The following is an 18566-nucleotide window of genomic DNA, read 5'->3' as shown; positions in this document are numbered from 1 at the left end:
TGCCAGCTGGTCGCTAGTTCCCGGAGTGCTGGCAGGTAGTGAGTGAACTGAGCAGGGTGAAATTGTCACAGTCATGAGTGACAAGCTGCAGGTGTTTCTTCCCCGCTTGGAAACATTTCCCCTTGGCCTTTTTTTGAGGTGGAGATTCAAGATTCTGCTTTGGGCCAATATTTGTGGCTCCTTCAAGGTCTGACAGGCAATGTCTCTAGACATGTCTTGAACCACATGAGTTGTTTCTGAAGCGTGTGTTAAATTTATGATAGTCAAATTCTTCGCTGCTCTATAGTGTCTTACATCATGCACAAGGAAGCCTTGGCCAGGTTCTTCGAGGAACAGGAGAAAATTATTGTGGTGCTTAGTCATATCAGTGAGCAAGGCTTGGTAGAGCAAGAGTCATTCTTTTTGCTGTCCCAATTTTCTTGACATAATTTGAACTCAAGAAAAAAGTACCCAAAACTATGTACACCTGGCTCAGGATATTCAAATCTTTGATTTGAAAATTTGAAAATAGGCAACCAAAGAAAATACCCTAAGACAGAGAACCATATTCCACTGACATCTGAAGTATGGAGATGAGCAATTAGGGAAAAGAACCCTAGGAGAAACAAATCATACACTTCAAGGATACAGTCACATCGAAAAGCACATAATGTTTAAAGGTCTGATTAAACAAAAGTTATCTAGAAAGCAAACAACTTCTGTATTTCATTTCCTTTTGACAACATCACAGACATCTTTGTACACCGCCTGTTGCATAGAAAGCTTATTTGGGTTGAGCAGCAGTCTGAAACATGCTGGGAAAATTCCGTGACCAATCTTTTCATATACGATGGTCAAACCATAAGGCCTGGTTTCATCTGTCTTGAGCTGAGGCACCTGTCTATGGCTCCTGACCATAGGGAATGAATGAATTTTGGGTTGTGGATGATCAGCAGGTCTCCCCCATAGCAGGGTGGAGACCACAGGAGGAAATCAAACACACATGGATGATCCAAACAAGATATATGATTTATTGTCTTGCTCCAGGATGCAGTGATCTATTTTAATGCCTGACACATACTCCAGACAGCCCTCATTGCAGTTTTTTTTGTATGCCTCTTTGTCCCTTTTCCTATTTCTTTCCCTTCCCCATCTTTGCCCACTACTAATTAAATTTTATTTGGCCTCAGATTTGCTACATCTGTACCTGAGGTTGCTATTTCAGCTATGCTTACAGCGGCACTGCTGACCTATCAAGGCTTAGGTAGAGAAACCCATAGCTGACCTGCTCTACTGTTGGTCCAACATCAGGTGGGAAGCTGGCCAAGAGGACATCCAGAGAGATCCCTTTCAACCAGCATTTCTGTAACTGTGAATGTATCCACTGCAACAGGGAGGATGGTATTGATGAAGGGTGCATGGAAACAGAAATAGATTAATTTCAAGCTGAATCATAGAATCATTTGGGTTGGAAGGGACCTTAAAGACCATCTAGTTCCAACCCCCCTGCCATGGGCAGGGACACCTTCCACTAGACCAGGTTGCTCCAAGCCTCATCCAGCCTGGCCTTGGACACTTCCAGGGATGGGGCATCCACAGCTTCTCTGGGCAACCTGTGCCAGTGCCTCACCACCCTAATTGTAAAAAATTTCTTCCTTATATCTAGTCTAAATCTATATTTTTTTAGTTTAAAACTATTATTTCTTGTTCTATCACTACAGGCCCTAGCTCTAGGGTCCTTCTTTGTCAAAAGGAAATGAAGAATTTCCTGAAAATGATAGCTAGGCTAGGTGTAATAAATCTCCATATATAGGTATCCACCTCCCTACTCTGTTTTTCTGAAGGACTGATTTCTCTAGGGCAGTAAACTTCTGAAAAAAGGCAGAGGATAGTAATGAGTACTTAGTGGATGAGGGTCTGCGTTACTATGTAATTACTGTAAGGAGAACTGGAGAACAAAACTGCATAGTTTATTTTTCCCCCTTTTGTTTTAAAGAAGAGAAGATAACTATTGTGTGCATCATTCTGAAAGATTTACTCATGGTGAGTGGTACTTTCTCACTCAGGTGTTCCTTTGACACTCCCAGTCAGTAGAATTACCCCACAGCTGTAGGTGAATGAAAGACCCTCTGAATTCCCAAGTGGGGTATTGAAGGGTGAGCTTCATCCATTGAGGATAAGATTTTTTCAGCCTGTCTACACATGGAATCTTTTTACTTCAATACTTTGTGTTTGTAGAGTATGCTCAACATACTTCTGAAATCTTTACATATGCAATATTTACATTGTTAAATGCCTTCTCAGTTTTTACAAAAATGATTGTGTGAAAGCTTTGAAAGGATTAAATATGTCTTCTAGACAACAAGGTAGAAAAGTCAGTCATTGCACAGCCGAAAAAGAGCATATCTGAACTGAAATGTGTTACAACAAATGTATTTTCATTCATAGATAGAAATCTGACATATTTAGCAGTATACAGCTGATACAACATATGGGACAGCTCTGCCTGGTATGTTTCTAAAGTTTTTCAAGGAAAAATACATCAGCAGAAACAAAAAGATCTGTACTATTCTATGAAAGGAGTTTTCCCCTGAAATCTGATAAGAAAGGCTTGAAATACGATGCTAATAAAAAAGTCTTGCAAGTTCATCCACTGTAGCCATCAGTGGTTGCTTTCTGTGTCTGAATAATGCCTAGAGGCCCCCTCATCCTTCTGTTAGATTTTCATCTCCTATCCATTGCTTCTCAATGGATTACCCCATGTAGCTATGCACAAATATTCGACTGGTCCCAACTGTTTTCATCTCATAGAGTACCTTCAGATACCTCAATTTTTGTCTCTCTAAATTGAGAAGCTATTATCATAACTTCTTGAGTCGAGTTAATTCACCTTAATTTAGCTTCAGTTTTCTTTCTGCTTTCTCTTGTTTTAGGAGGCAGTGACTGCAAATGTAGTGGTTCACGACCCAGTTCTCCACTGAATATTCTGTATTCTGTAGGTTGAACATAGCTGCTTTCTGATCAATTGTTAAGAATTTATGCTTTTTCTTAGAGCTAACATTTAGTTCAGCTTTTATCTATTACATTAACAGTACTACTATCCACTTATTACTGTTGGACATAATAACACCTATTATATAATTACCTGTTTTTCATAGCTCCTACTCAATTCCTTTATTGTGTCCTTGAAACAGTTTAAATAAACCTTTGCCAATAATTAAATTTTTCACCATTTCACTTTCTTCTCCCTTTCAATAAATATATTAACAAAGAATCTTGAGACCCATATTGCCACTTAGTGTACCTCATCAATCACTACGTTACATGCTTTGCTATGAAAATGGTTTCAACATTTTGTTGCCTGTCATAACCAAGCTTCAAAATACAGCACATTTTCTCCCCCCATCCAAAAGTAGGACAACACACTTCCTTAAAAAGTTAATCTGGGATGTTCTGATGAAAAACTTGTTAGAATCCAAATAAACAATATCAATCCATTTCTTCCTGATTACCCCTACGCATTTGAACAATGTGACCGTGACTCAGAAATCTTGCAGTTAAGCATGGTATCCTGTAATGGGCTTGAAACACAAAAGTTGTTTCAATGGCCACATTGACTCAGTAACGAGAAAAAAGGTAAAACGTATTTACAGATAATTTTGTAGAGCAGTTTGTGGTGGGTTTTTCTAATGAAAAAATATATTGGAAGGATTTAATTAATTCAGCTGAGCTTGGCATAATGAGTATGTTTTCTAAAATCAAACTTCGTTTACATTACAAAACCATAGCTACTTACAGCCCCTTCTTGAAAACCTGGTGTGGTTAGGACAATACTTGCATGTTGTGTTTTAGCATTAGAAACTGAAAAGAACATAATTAGGGCAAATATTACAGATGAATTATTTCTCTACATGGTGGCTTCAAATCTGCTGTGCTCATCGTGGTTATTGGAGTGACGTTCATGTGGTTTCTCCTCTTCCGGAACCTGCCATGAAGATCAGAGAAGGGTTCAGTTGATGAGACAAATACTTCCTTTTGCCATAGAAAGACACTGAAGTGCACTGAGAATGCCATTCTCGTTGTATATATGATGCATCCATTTATTAACAGTGACCCAGCCTGACATGAACCACCAGTTCTGATTTCTGAGGGATAAATTCAGGGTTTTCTAAACAGAAGAATTCCTTAACAGTGGTGCTAGCTGTGAGAGTGTAAACTTAACATCTGGGATTTCCAAAGAGTGCTAAAGAAATGAGGTGACCATCTCTAATGAAAAGTAAATGATCTTTTAAGCCAAATAGCCATGTCCCTTTGCATTACCTGATAAATTTCACTCAGAATACAATACTTCTGAGAAGTTCTACTGATAGTGCAGGACCTTCAATTGAGCAGGGTTGTATTATTATTACTGGTGAACAAAGGCTGTGAATTCTTCAGCCACACTAAAACTTTTCCTGACATCTTTTCTCATTTACATATGACAGCCTGTTTCAGGTCTTGCCAAAAAACAGTGCTTTGACTTTCCCTAGGTCAAACAGTGAATGACTTGCAGAGCTATCATTAAAAGTGTTTTTTTTTTTTTCTCTTTGTCATTTCTACAGCTGATTTTTGACTCAAAACTTACCCTTAGACTACAAACTTTCACCAAATGCCAAGTTGTGTGGTTCATTAAAAAAATAATAAATCTTATTTTAGGTTAAAAACACTGTATTTACAAGGAATTAATATAATGTATTTCTTCTGGTCTTGTCTTTTTGAGTTTGCCCTGGCATAAAGGATAAAATTCAGGTTGCTTTAATTAAGAACCTGTTGCCAGTGTCTGATGAAGAGGGATGAAGAAAGCCTACAAACAGTACAGGAAGCTTCTTAGGTTAGCCAAGAGGAAAGGCATGTCTGAGTTTCTGCTTTGCACTTGATTGTAAGCATCCAACTCAGAGATGTATGTGAGACTCAGCAGATCAAACCCAGGTCTTTATGGTACACAGCTCTACATTTGACGTAAGCAATGCAAGGTCTTTCATTATCGCTGGGGAATCTGGAGACTTTCAAGGTTTTAATTCATGTAATCTAACATAGATCTGGAAGGATTCTGTTGAACTGCAATCTGGAGACATATCTTCATGGAGCATAAAGGGAGCCTAGCAGGGCTAATTCAGATGAACTTGTTTTTTTCAGACACATTTTTTAAGCCTTCAGGCATAAAACAACAGTACCAGAAGACCTGTCATCTTCTGACAACTTCAGTGGTCAGGTAATTCAACTAGGAAACAGAAGAGCTTCTACTCAGCCTAAAGGTGACTCACCCCATAAATACTGAAGTGTGCTCTAAATTTCCTTCAGTATGAAATTCTAGACAACACCAGAAAAACAGCACCATTTAGCCAAAAATGTGAATGTCATGTCTAAACTCCAAGAAAAAAGAGGATACCTGACACAGGGAACACTTAAAAGAGAGATAAAGGGCTCCACTGGTGTCTCAATTTGTTGGCACTGTTTCTACCTTTTTTTTTTTTAAGGTTAGTTCAATGTAAATGGCATGACTAGCTAGCAAGTCCAAAAACACCCTGAAGGTGGTCTTGATAAATTCACAGCCTGAAGCACAGCAACATTTTGGAAAGCTGACTCATGAGCAAACCACAAACTCCAGGAAAGCAGGACTACAGTGTGCTGTACATCTTCCAACATATTGAAAATAAAAGGAGGTTGTATCTTACCTCCCAATAAACAGAGTCATCAAAGCAGTTCTGGTCAGATGCTTGTCCCAAGAAGGGGAGTTTTAGAATACCACCTGCAGGAAAAAAAGCATCAGAGGTTAAAAAATGGACAAAATGCCCAAATAAATGTTCCTCAGATGTTTCCTGGGGAGTCATCTAAGTTTTCTGACTCATTTCATAGTCTACAGAAATGCCCAACAATCTCGGGACATTAGGTGATTAGCATCCCAATCTTGAGGTGCTATAAAAGGGGATGCAGTTTCCTTCATGTCATCATGAATAACAGCTTGTTTTTAATTCCTCAAACCTTTCCCAGATTTCAGACTGGAATTTTCTATTTCATCTGAAATTTTGTTTGGAAAGTATCCACAATCACATGGAAACCTGTGACAACTAAATTAATATGTCTTAATCTCAAACTAGTTTCTCTTCAGAATTTCAGGTATCTGAATCTAGAGAATCCCACCCAGAAACCTTACTATTCCTATAAATACAACCCAGTATCATTGAAACATATACTCAGTAAGATATCTAAGCTTAATTTTAAGACAAAATTATTGGAAAACTGCTTTTTTGTATTTAAGATTCTGAAGGGTGCGTGCCATCATGCATTATTTCTGTTTTTCTATTTTGAACAGTTTGCATGAAATTGCTGATACACTGAAGTTCTCCATGAGCAAACACTTAACATTACTTATATTTCTGTTGCTATCTACATCATACTGACCTGTCAACGCTCCGCCTGCCAGTGCAATCCCAATTGTACTGCCCAGGGCAGCAGCCTGCATGCCAGGAGTAATGGGGACACTGTGCCTGGAAAGGGCAGATAAACAAAACTTTGACAATCAGAAAAATGTTACACTCTGAGACTGATAATTGATTTTATAACACTGTACTTGTTGTCTGCTGGGGAAGGTGTCTCGCAGGAAAATATCCTGACATTGACGTGTTCAAGACAGAAGCATGATTTTATTTTTGTTTTGTCTTAGAGGACAGATGAAAACAAGTTATTTTTAAAGGCTGTTACTATCCTGTAAACCTTTAGAGAATGCTGCCCTTTGTCAAAAAGACCAACGTTTCATCTTCTTGGAGTCTTTTAAGGTAGTGGAATTAGCCCATTTTGCCAATTTTCTTGGAAATCTTGCAGTTCCCTGCAGTGTAATTGTAGAATCATAGAATCATAGAATGGTTTGGATTGGAAGGGACCGTAAAGATCATCTAGTTCCAACCCCCCTGCCATGGGCAGGGACACCTTCCACTAGACCAGGTTGCTCCAAGCCTCATCCAGCCTGACCTTGGACACTTCCCGGGATGGGGCATCCACAGCTTCTCTGGGCAACCTGTTCCAGTGCCTCACCACCCTCTCTGGTAAGAATTTCTTCCTGATATCTAATCTAACCCTCCCCACTTGCAATTTGTACCCGTTACCCCTTGTCCTGTCACTACAGGCTCTTGTAAAAAGTCCCCGCCAGCTTCCTTGTAGCCCCTTCAGGTACTGGAAGGTGCAATAAGGTCTCCCCGGAGCCTTCTCTTCTCCAGGCTGAACAAGCCCAACTCTCTCAGTCTGTCCCCATAGCAGAGGGACTCCAGCCCTCTGAGCATCTTCGTGGCCTCCTCTGGACTCACTCCAACATAATCATAATAATCATAATAAAAGTTCTTCAACATCTGAATGGTTCTGGAGGCTGTTTTTTATGATATTTTTCTTTAGTTTTACTTGAGCTTTTAATTTGGAAGAAGCTAGGCATGTAAACAGTATGCTAAAGGCAAGATATCTAGAAGAGTCTAATTTACATGACATCTGGCATCAAATCAAAGATGCATTTTCTGAAAAATATCATAATTGAATCAAAAGAAAAATGACCAAATCAATAAAGTCCTTTCTTCTCTCCAGAACTCACCTGTCTTCCTTTATTACTGCAGCTGCTATGATGCCAGCGATACCTCCCAGTATCCCAGGTAAACCATGTAAATTATGAACTCCACAAGTGTCTTGAATGTTCAGCTTAGATGCCAACAAAGGCTGAAATGAGGGGAAATATGAAGTTTATAGTGAATTCATAGTCTTCCAGTATCTCTGGGATGATATGCAAAAGAAAACAGTGCAGAAGTACAAGAAATTATTTAACTTATTAAAAGTTAGCTAACCTTATAGCAAAGTTTAGCTATAAAATGTGCTGTCTTTCCCTTCACCATGAATTTATTTATATGCAGGGAAAATAAAGTGTGTACATATAATGGTACAAATGTCCAAGCTACCATCATAAATATCGTGCTATAAAACACATGACAGTCCACCGATGTTTCTAATCTCTTCAGCCGTTGCGGAGGTGGCTCAGTAACACATACACACCTGTTCCAAGTCTACTGGTCAGATATTTTCTTCCAGAATATTTCTCCATCAGGAAATTCCAGCTTAAACAGTTTTAGTCACAATATTTTGTTTCTACATTTTGCACATGGAACACTTTTTTTTTATACTTCAAAGGTATTTTCAATTACAGATCTATTTAGAAATCTAAAAGATGGAAACGTAATTAGTCTTATTCCACAGAAACATGGACTTGGAGCTGCTTTTTGTACAGAAATCCCAACATAAATGAACTCTAATATCTTTGTGATACTTCTGTCTTATTAGCAAGGTGATGGACTGGAGTTAGCTCATACACAAGTATTTAAGTAACACTGATTTCAGAATAACAACTATCTATAACCTACTCTTTATGAAGTATCATCCAGTTTCTTAACTCCCTTTCTAGCAAAGCAAAGGAGCTTCAGTAAAGCCAAAGAAACAATAAGCAAATGGTTCCAGAGGTGGGTCCTCAATACTTACAGACAGGAAGTGGAAGCCAAGGACAGAGATGACTCCAGCAAGGCTCCCAATGAACATGGCAACAGAAGGGTGGATTGGCAGGTCAGCACAGGTACCCACTGCTACCCCGCCTGCCAAGGTGGCATTTTGAATGAGAACCTGCAAAGAGCATACAGAGGTGGAGATGATCTATGTGGAACAGAGGCTTATTTTAGGGCTGAATGACTTTGAAGACCTTCTTTTTTTTGCATATAGAATTTTTCCCTTTCTTCAGGTGAGATTTTTTCCAATGAAGAATGAACAGGAATTTAAAACAAGGTTCCCTGTTATATGTTCAGGGTGTTGGTTCAAAGCTGCTCTAAGCCAGTTAAACTGGGGCCAGTTTAATGAAGTCTGACTTTTGCAAAGTCACTAAAACTCATCTGACCTCTCGAGAAGCTGTATGAGCTGTCCAGAAGTGCCTCCTACAATAGCAGCAAATTCTGCAAGCTCATGGAACTGTGCCTGCCCACACTGGGCTTAGATAAACACTGCAACTGCTGGAAAGAAGTGAGCCGAAACGTAGGGCTGGATTTAGGGCAGGGAGATGGAAAGTTGACAGCCTAGGAGTGTCAACCTAGTTTGGTTTTGCCTGTTGTGCAGCTGCACCATGAGATTGCCAGGGAACAGGTCATTGCCTTGAAGGACATAATTTGGCTATTGCAATATGGCAACTCACACAGGATCTCCTTGGGAATAAGAGCCAAAAGTCCACCTGGACATTGGACTAATGTCTCTGTGGTCCAGCAGGCGCTGTGGACAAGAGAGAACAAAGGAGCAGGACCACCGTTATAGTGTCTGAGAGTTTTTACTCTCCAGATACAGTGGTTCCATTGAGGAACAACATCACATACCTAAAGCAGGGTGGGTTGCCTCAGGACCCAATCTTACATTATAGCTCTTAGTAATATAATAGCTCTAATTTCCCTCACACTGTGAGCAAAACCTCCAGATAGCTCACGGACATTGGGAATCTGCCTAATCATCCTTATTATAGAGGGGTGACTCAATGTAATTAACGGAGTTTGCGACGCGATTCTTACCATACTGAATTTGCCTCTCTGATCCACCAAGCTGGAGAGGGCAAATGTTACGGCAGCACATGCAGCCAAGGAGTAGTAAGTGTTGACAATTGCTTTAAACTGGTGACTACTTTCATGTGCAATTGCAGAGTTAAAACTGGGCCAAAAAAGCCAAAGGAAGAGGGTACCTGTATGAATATAAGACAAAACAAAGACTATTCAGTCACAAGGGGTGAAAGATTCAATACAACAGGACTAGCTACAAGAAATGAAGATGATGATCATAGAAAAAATGGAATAGCCAAAATTCTAAAAGAAATAATAGCTTATGCAGAAGCTTTTGACACTATCAGCTGTGATTTTGACATGTTCTCTTACAAATCTTACTTGAAGACTTTAACACATTGTGACCCCTTCTCATGCCCCACTCACTGCCAGAGCTCACCAACACTGTGAAAACCATACCAGAATAGGATGCATTAGCAAGACAGCTCACATGCAAATCCTTTATAATCTATCAATATAATGGATCGTTTTAGCTGGTAAATTGATCTATGAATAGATCTCACAGACAGGTAGATGTATGGTTTCTAACATTCATTAGTGGGACAGACATAGATCAATACTTTTATTTATGAACAATTTCTGTGGAAATGCTGCTTATAACAGAAGGTTTAACAAAAATGGAGTCATCACTAATGCACATAAAAAAAAATCTTTAATTTGATCTTTCCCTGTTTTTAACTAAGGGAAAACTGTGAAAATATATGTGTCACTGAAAACATTGTACATGCATCTGACAAAAAATGAATATGCCTCTAAATGTGTACTTAAGGGAACGGATGAAGTGTTATAATCGGCAATTATTAAAACACAGAGATGAAAGAGGGATGAACAACTGATCAGCACTCACTATTACTTCACTTACCAATCATGGCAAATAAGTCTGAATGATAAGTAGATTCTTCATTTTCATGTTTGTTTTTCAGTCCAGGACGAAACAAGATTAGAGTTACAGCCAAACCAAAATAAGCTCCAAAAGCATGGATAGTCATCGAGGCTCCGACATCTGTGGCCTGAAATAGGGACCCAAAATAATGCCAGAGATTTTATACAGCATAAAGATGAGGATTTCTTGAAGAAGTGTGGATGACTTTAAAGGTTTATTTTCTAGGGTAGAAACTAGAACCTAGATTATGTCAACCGGAAATATTACAAAGTGAAAGCATTCGTTATAAACAGAAAAAAAAAAATATTGCTAAGTAGTTGTACCTGAAATACTTCTGTAACTAGATGTTCGTTGCATGCAAAGATTGTCACCTCCAGAATTGTCATGATCAGCATCTGAAGAGGACTTGTTTTCCCCAGGACTGCTCCAAATGAAATCAAAGCAGTTGCTGTACTGAAGTCTGCATTTATCAAGCTGAAGTTAAGAAAACAAATAAAAGCAAAACAAAAACACAGGAAAAAAGAAAGTCAGTTTAAAGATACCTGAAATAAGGTAATATCAAACCTATCATGTAATTAAAATGAACGACCTTTCAGATATAAAATTATCAACATGATCTTTGTGGATGAAAATTAAATCAAACCTTTCCATGTGGGTTTTGTAGGGATTTTACCAGCTACTGAGGAAAAAGTGTGGGGAGGTTACCTCCTGCTTATACCACATATGTGCTTAGTTGGTTGAAATTATAGCGAAAAGTCAGGTGTGTATTGCAGACATGCAGGGATATTTCCAGGTTTAACTATCACTTGAACCTTTAAGGTGACAGGGAGCTCTTAGCTTGAGTCAGATGGTTTATTTAATTTCAAAAGCCATGCATGGCTTTCTATCACTATGCATCATGTTTGCACTAGCTGTTAGGAAGGACCAGTGTTAAAAGGTTATGTGGAATGGCAAACATAAATAAAACCACAAAATGGTCAAACACCTGCAGCACAGAGAGGGTCCCTCTACAAATGCCTGACTGTAAGCATTAAGGAGCTACTTAGATTATTTCTGCTTGTTTCTCAGTAATGTTTGGATGCTGTTCTTTTCAAAATTGTCTACAAGGTGTCTCAGAAAACAGACCTGCACATGTGGAAAACATGCTGAGACCTTGGTAGAAGCAGAATAATTGAATGGGAGGGGGATTAGAAATATCTAGAGACATTGCTCATGAGGTCTCTTGTTCTATGATTGGCATCAAAACCTACTGCAGAATGTTGTTCATACAAATCATTCCTTGAAAATTACAAAAAAAACCTCATGACTGGATAGACACACTGTTCCAACCTTTCTTCTGTCACCCCATGTGTTATAGAAGGACATATCCTTTCATGCTTGCTGGACTCGAGGTGCTGAGCTACTGCTGGAAATCTTCCAGCTTCCACAGTTCCAGAGACTCAAAGCAGTCTCTATACATGACCTGTGACACTCATGTAACACAGCACCTCCAATTTTGTCCTACCCTTTGGTTCCTTTGGCCCAGTGCACCAGGTGTTCATAGAATCGTAGAATCATGGAATGGTTTGGGTTGGAAGGGACCTTAAAGATCATCTAGTTCCACCCCCCCTGCCATAGGCAGGGACACCTTCCACTAGACCAAGTTGCTCCAAGCCTCATCCAGCCTGGCCTTGAACACTTTGAGGAATGTGGCCTCTACAGCTTCTCTTGGAAACCTGTTCCAGTGCTTCACCACTCTCTTCATGGAGAACTTCTTCCTGATACCTAATCTAAATCTTCCTGCTTTCAATTTAAACCTGTTACCCCTTGTCCTGTCACTACAGGTCCTTGTAAAAAATGGTGTGTGTCCCCATTCCGTCCCGGCCCCCCAGCCTTCTTGTAGGCCCCTTCAGGTACTGGAAGGCTACAATGAGGTCTCCCCGGAGCCTTCTCTTCTCCAGGCTGAACAAGCCCAACTCTCTCAGCCTTTCATCATAGCAGAGGGGCTCCAGCCCTCTGAGCATCTTCGTGGCCTCCTCTGGACTCACTCCAACCGGCCTATATCCTTCTGATGTTGAGGGCTCCACAGCTGGATGCAGCACTCCACGTGGGGTCTCACAAGAGCAGAGTAGAACAGGGGAATCCCCTCCCTCAACCTGCTGGCCACACTTCTCCTGATACAGCCCAGGATATGATGGGCTTTCAGTCATATTGCCCCTTTAGAGGTGAAGGGCAGATGAAAGTTGAGAGGTGGACAGTAAGGCTGAAGCACATTTCAGTGGGTTTAGAAGTCTGATCCCACACATGATATAGTTTATGGATTCTCCTGATATCTTAAGGGATAGAAATATCAGTCGTGGTAAATTCACGTATACCTTTTCATGTCAACATGAATTTTCCCTCTTTTCATGTGCCAGAATCCTTGCATCAGGGTTCCCCACTGGAGACCGAAGGCAGCAATCAGCATGTTGATACCAACACTGCTGAATCCATATTTCTTCAGAAAGGTCATCAGGAAACCAAATCCAACAAATATCATCACGTGGACATCCTGAAAGACTGAAGGGAAAACATGTCTATGTAGTGACTATGAAGGGAGGAAAGCTAGGGACAAATGAGGATTTAATAGAAGAGTTCCAAGCTCATGTCATTAATGTGATCCATCCTTCCCCACTTCATTACCAGTCTACACATGAAGATTGAGTGTCTGGAAAATCCAAGACCCAATTATTGATTTTATTCCTTGCTGTATCATTATGGAAAGAATACGAGATCGCTACACCAGCAAATGTAATGTGCCTCAAACTGTTCTCTGTGTATGAGGCTACCTGGAACATCACAGCTTCATGTCCTTACAGAAAAGTTCTCTTCCCTCTTGTTGTGGTTTAGGCTAGGATAGAGTTATTTTTTTTTCCCTAGTAGCAGGTATAATGCAGTGGTTTGGAGTTAGTATGAGAATAATGTTGATAACACATGATCTTTGAGCTGTTGCTAAGGAGTGCTCACACTAAGTCAAGGTCTTTTTAGCTTCTCATGTTCTACTGACTGAGAAGGCTAGAGTTGCACAAGAAGCTGGGAGGGAACACAGCCAAGACAGCTGACGCAAACTGGCCAAAGAGATATTCCATACCATATGACATCATGATCACTACCAGGGGAAAGTTGGCTTGGGGGGATCTGGGGGAGTGGGGGGGGGGGGGGGGGGGGGGGTGGGGGAGATGCCCAGGCACTGGCTGGGCATCAGTTGCCAGGTGGGAAGGAATTGCACTGTGCACCACTTGTTGTATATTCCTTTTAGAAATTATTGTCATCAAATAGAAGTTCCTACACCTGGTGTGCTCTAGCTAACCCCAAAATTGTACAGGAGATTTGTTTGGGGCAGTGCTAGTTGGCCCAGTGCAAAAGTATGCTTGTGATCCCTAAAAATTACTGTACAAGAGATTGATTTCTTTACCTGGGTAAAAGAAAAAGGCATCTAAGTTATCATCTAAACTGGCAAATTAATACTGCTAATCACTTAGCCTCCTTCAAATATTTTTTTTTGAAGATATGAATTTTGTTAAAATATGACTAGTTCTTTTTCTACTTTTTTAAAAAAAGGGTTTTTTGCTTTTTTTATGCATTTTAGTACAAGCTGAGTTTATCACCACAACATAGATATTTTATATTTTTAAATATTTTGTTACTCCATAACGTTTTATGTGATTTAATGGACTCTACAATGAACAGGCTTGAGTGCCATAATTAAGGCTTTTTCTCTGATTTTATTGTTAGTAAGTACCTCAGAATAAAGAAACTGTCTCTTTTGAGTTCTATTTCATTGTCTCTTACATCCAAATATGCAGGAAAATCTTGAGACATTGGTTAGGATAATATTTGGCTTGAATTTACATTTTCCAGTTACGTACTTTCAGCATTCCTATAGTTTTGATGTATGCATTACCACGTTTAGCCAAAAGAGGGCCCAAATGTATAATAAGTTACTGGAGATTCCTAATAAACGGTTATATTTACACTGTCATATTCCAGTCATGAAGAGCACTGAAATGCATGCATGCATGCACTGACATCCTTTACACTGGGCAACATGCATCTAAGAAACAGTGTAGAAAGGCAGGTGGTTGGCAGACATCTCTAACCCTTTTTTTTTCCTCTTTAGATTGGACATTTTCCACATTTGTTTCCTGATATCAATAATATCCAGTGATGGGATTCTTGAGGGCCCTCCAGGTCAAATCATTGCCAACAAAGCAAGTAAATTGTTCTCATCAAAACAATCTAATTCATATATACAGCATATCAGCAAATCATGTTTAGTTTAGTAAAAGTTGTTTTACAGCTTAAGTAACCTGGCTCTACGCATGGGCAACAGAATAGGTTCCAAAAGCATCTTGATGACTGAGGGCTTGAATTCTCAGTGCCCATCTTTAGGGGTTCTGCATGCTCAGGTCTCTTTTGAAAGGAGCTTTTAGAAATCTTAGACCAGCCCTGGACATTGGAAGGGATTCCTTCTGAAACAAGCAGCTGGTTGACATGTATTCTTGGGTCCTCCTGAGGACTAGCCAGGATCCATATAAATGTTTTAAAGCTGTCTGGATTTATTTACTCAATAGATTAAAAGTCTTGGTTAAAACTGGGTTAATTAATGGATCATCCCGCTCTACGCCTCTCTGGTGAGACCCCACCTGAAGTACTGTGTCCAGTTCTGGGACTCCCAATATAAGAAGGACACAGACTTGTTGGAGCGAGTCCAGGGGAGGCCATGGGGATCCTAGAGGGCTGGAGCAGTTTTGCTATGGGGACAGGCTGAGAGATTTGGGGGTGTTCAACCTGGAGAAGATGGTTGAAACAACTAAATCTAAGGGGTATCGATGAAGTTAACATCCCATGGCTCCTGGGGATAACATGGGAAACAGTTTGAAACTATCATTTTGTGAACTCAGAATTCCTGGCTCAGGATGTGTCTATTCATCCATAGTATTTACTTTCTGCTGGGTCCTCAGGCAAACTCCGCTCGTGTGCACTTTGTATACAGAGAAGTTTGAGAGGAAGAGGGCTGGAAAGTGAAACCACAGGTATTAGGAAATCCTGGGTTTATTCCAGTTGTTTATTGTGAATGAGATTTGTGTACTCCTGGGTCAGCATCTAAAAGTCCAGCACTGCATCTGTGGTATTTGCTCAGTTTACGTCTCTCCTGGTAAACTGAACGGCCTGGCCGAAGGGTAAATGGCATAGCATGACTCACATCTGTACGGCTATGTGCTCATCCCTCCCAAAACACTGTTCCTACCTCTACTACTTACTGAGAGGAGTCCCTCATCTATGCTATGCCTAAAGTCATTCCTAGGAGGAGGTCAAGGTTCTGGATGCCTGAGCCAAAACCATTCCAGAAGCTTGCTAGCAATTCAATAGTGTGGACGGCTGGGGGACAGTGTGCAAGTGGAATGTATTCACACACTGCCTTTGCAGAAAGAATTGCCATTTCTCCCACAGATTTTAGACACTGGAATTGGGGAAGAAATAACTACAAGTGATCCCTATTTGGAAAGATTACATTTAAAGGCCTATATTGTAGTGTTAGCACCTGTTGAGAAGAATTGAAGAATTGAAGAATCATTTTCTCTGTGAAGTTGGTGAGGCTCCTGCCCTCTCACTGATTCATTTTTAAAATGGAGCTATTAAATTAAAACAACAGGGCTCCACACAAAGGCTGGGAGAGTGTTTTTCTGAGTGAAAAAACAGCCAACTGCAGGAGCTCCTCAGCAAACACAGTACCCATGGTGATGCATGTGGCACAGGCAATGTCTATCAAGAAAGCTCAAGGTTTACAGTTCTGTAAGGGTCCACTGAAGACTATTAAATTACTGCCATGAACACAAAGATCCCATGCACCTTTCCTCATTTTCTTTGGTAAGGGGCACTCCAAGAAAATGCAGGTCAATTTAGTACCAGAGACAGCAGGTGTGATATTCAGACTGGAGAAGGTAATATTCTCTATTCTCGTGGGGCAAACAGGACTTAATATTAGTCTGAAGGACCCATGACCTAGAAAGGATCCTCCTATCTTACCAAATTATATGAAGATGCCGGAAACACTATCATTCTGTGGCTGTATTTGTGGTTGTCATGTTTTTTTTGAGTAGAGTCAGAAAAAGAGGTAAGTAAACAGGTGTTTTAGGTAATAGCTATGTTAATAAAATAACAGAATTATCTGTGCTGTCAAATTATTAGTGTGGTCTCTAGCACAGTTTTTGCCTAGGCCAATTATCACCTCCTGAGTGACCATGGACCAGGAGTTATTATCAACATACCATCTAGATAAGGCTACCTAAATTAGAAACTGGGATCATTCAATATCATGGACATGTCTCAGGAAGAGAATAGGCTCTGGCAAATCCTAAATGGCTGTATCTCCAGGATGCTGCTGCATCTCAGTGGAGTTAACCCAAATGTGAGTAATTGATGTTTATCAGCTAACTTGAATCTGGAGCTGATTAATGCCATGCACTCACTGTTCTCTCAACTGGACAATGGTCAGTGTGAGAATATACAACACAAGACTACTAGGGAGTAAAGTGACCCTGAGAACACATTCCCCTGTAACAGTCACAGAAAGGCCAGTTGGAACGAAACAAAAAGTAACATACATTCAAAATTACATGGGTACTGCATACAGGCAAAGTATTCTGTACCTTTATGATCATCATTAAGAGGATTGTAATCAGGGCTAGAAATCATTAAGACATTAGATCCAAGAAAACAAACATCAAACCTTCAACAGCGCCAGCACAACACAGGCTGCTCCTCTGCAGGCTTGTTTTTCTATTTATTTACAACAGTCTATATTTCACATGAGGAGGAAGAGAGTGGGAGAAGTCAGCAACTACTTTTCAGGCCAAAAGTTTTCTCCTTGAACTTTGTCAAGCATTTGCAGAACAACAAATCAACAGAAACATTTGCAGGCTGCACCATTACTACTTACGAGTGAGCCGCTGCTTTGAAATAGGAATAGGTTATCCACTTTGTGACAAAAACCACTGCCCTTCATAGAGTCCAGTTTGTGCAAACGCATTTTGTAATGATGATAAATATGCTACCCAATTTCCATGTTCTCATAAGACAACCTTCTGAAACCTCAGAAAAAGTTTGTTTGCCCCAAAGCATGCCTTTCTTTTCTAGCTATATCAGTAAGTCTCCTAAGTTATTCAGGAATCTTGCTTAGGATTAATTTAAAGAAATTAGAACTTCTATATATCTTAGACAGCAACACTTACATGCGTATAAATCTCGAAAGGTACCACTGTCGTCATATTCCACAAATATCCCAAATAAAACAATGATGATCGCTTCCAGAAAAAGAGCCGTGATCGAGAACTTGAACCTCATGTTGGTGTCAAGGGCTGAAGGCATTGCAGGAGAGCAGGCGGCTGTGGGACCCTGATAAAAGGACGCTTGCCTTCAGCGGATCTGGGTGATATAGCAAAAAAAACCCCAACAGAGACAGGCAAATTCAGTGTCACACCCACTATGGGAGGGAAACGTTATGGGTCAGTATAGCGATTTCTATTTCCCAGGCTATTTCTATGCATGAAATGCTGGCTTACACATTTTTTTTTACTTGTAATGCAAACCATTTCATTTAGCCACAGATGTGCTTCTCACTGTCTTATACGTATTTTAAAAAGGAAATAGCCTAAAAGAAAATCTTGCAGAGCTGAACCTCAACAGCCAATTGCATTTCCTGTAGTCAATAATTTCTTCAAGTTTTAGCTTCTGTTTTAGAAGGTAAATAATTTTTCAACTTATATGAAACATGGATAATCTCCTCTATCTTCATATAGGATATGATAAGCAAAGAGATTCTCTTTCAGCAAGCTGAACTTCTTATTTTCCAGTGAATGAAATACTCAGAGCACAAGTTCTCATTGTAAAATCTTATATAAAAGGAAAATAATTACACTTCTTCATAAGAAAAAAAGGATATTCCTAGTTGTTAAAAAAAATAAAGATGTAGACTATTAAAAAGAAGAATTTGAAAAACCCAGCTCATTTAAAAAAAAAAAATTAATTAT

The 18566-nt window shown here is 39.8% G+C and overlaps 1 protein-coding gene across 1 annotated transcript; it reads right to left on the bottom strand.

Annotated features, from left to right (window-relative positions):
• Positions 1-3886: 3886 nt before the first annotated feature.
• RHAG (Rh-associated glycoprotein) lies at positions 3887-17957 on the bottom strand. The gene is made up of 10 exons (XM_010161016.1): positions 17769-17957; positions 12870-13053; positions 10839-10989; positions 10495-10642; positions 9588-9754; positions 8527-8664; positions 7595-7716; positions 6421-6506; positions 5694-5767; positions 3887-3964 (listed from the first exon to the last, which is right to left on the bottom strand). The coding sequence occupies exons 1-10, from the start codon at positions 17902-17904 to the stop codon at positions 3887-3889; spliced, it is 1284 nt and encodes a 427-aa protein (XP_010159318.1). The 5' UTR covers positions 17905-17957.
• Between the last annotated feature and the right edge of the window lie 609 nt (positions 17958-18566).

The sequence above is a fragment of the Eurypyga helias genome, unplaced genomic scaffold, assembly GCF_000690775.1.
Source record: "Eurypyga helias isolate BGI_N326 unplaced genomic scaffold, ASM69077v1 scaffold1191, whole genome shotgun sequence".
NCBI classification, from domain to species: Eukaryota; Metazoa; Chordata; class Aves; order Eurypygiformes; family Eurypygidae; genus Eurypyga; species Eurypyga helias.
The sequence above is the reverse complement of the archived record's forward strand: the minus strand, read 5'-3'. Positions and strand labels throughout refer to the sequence as shown.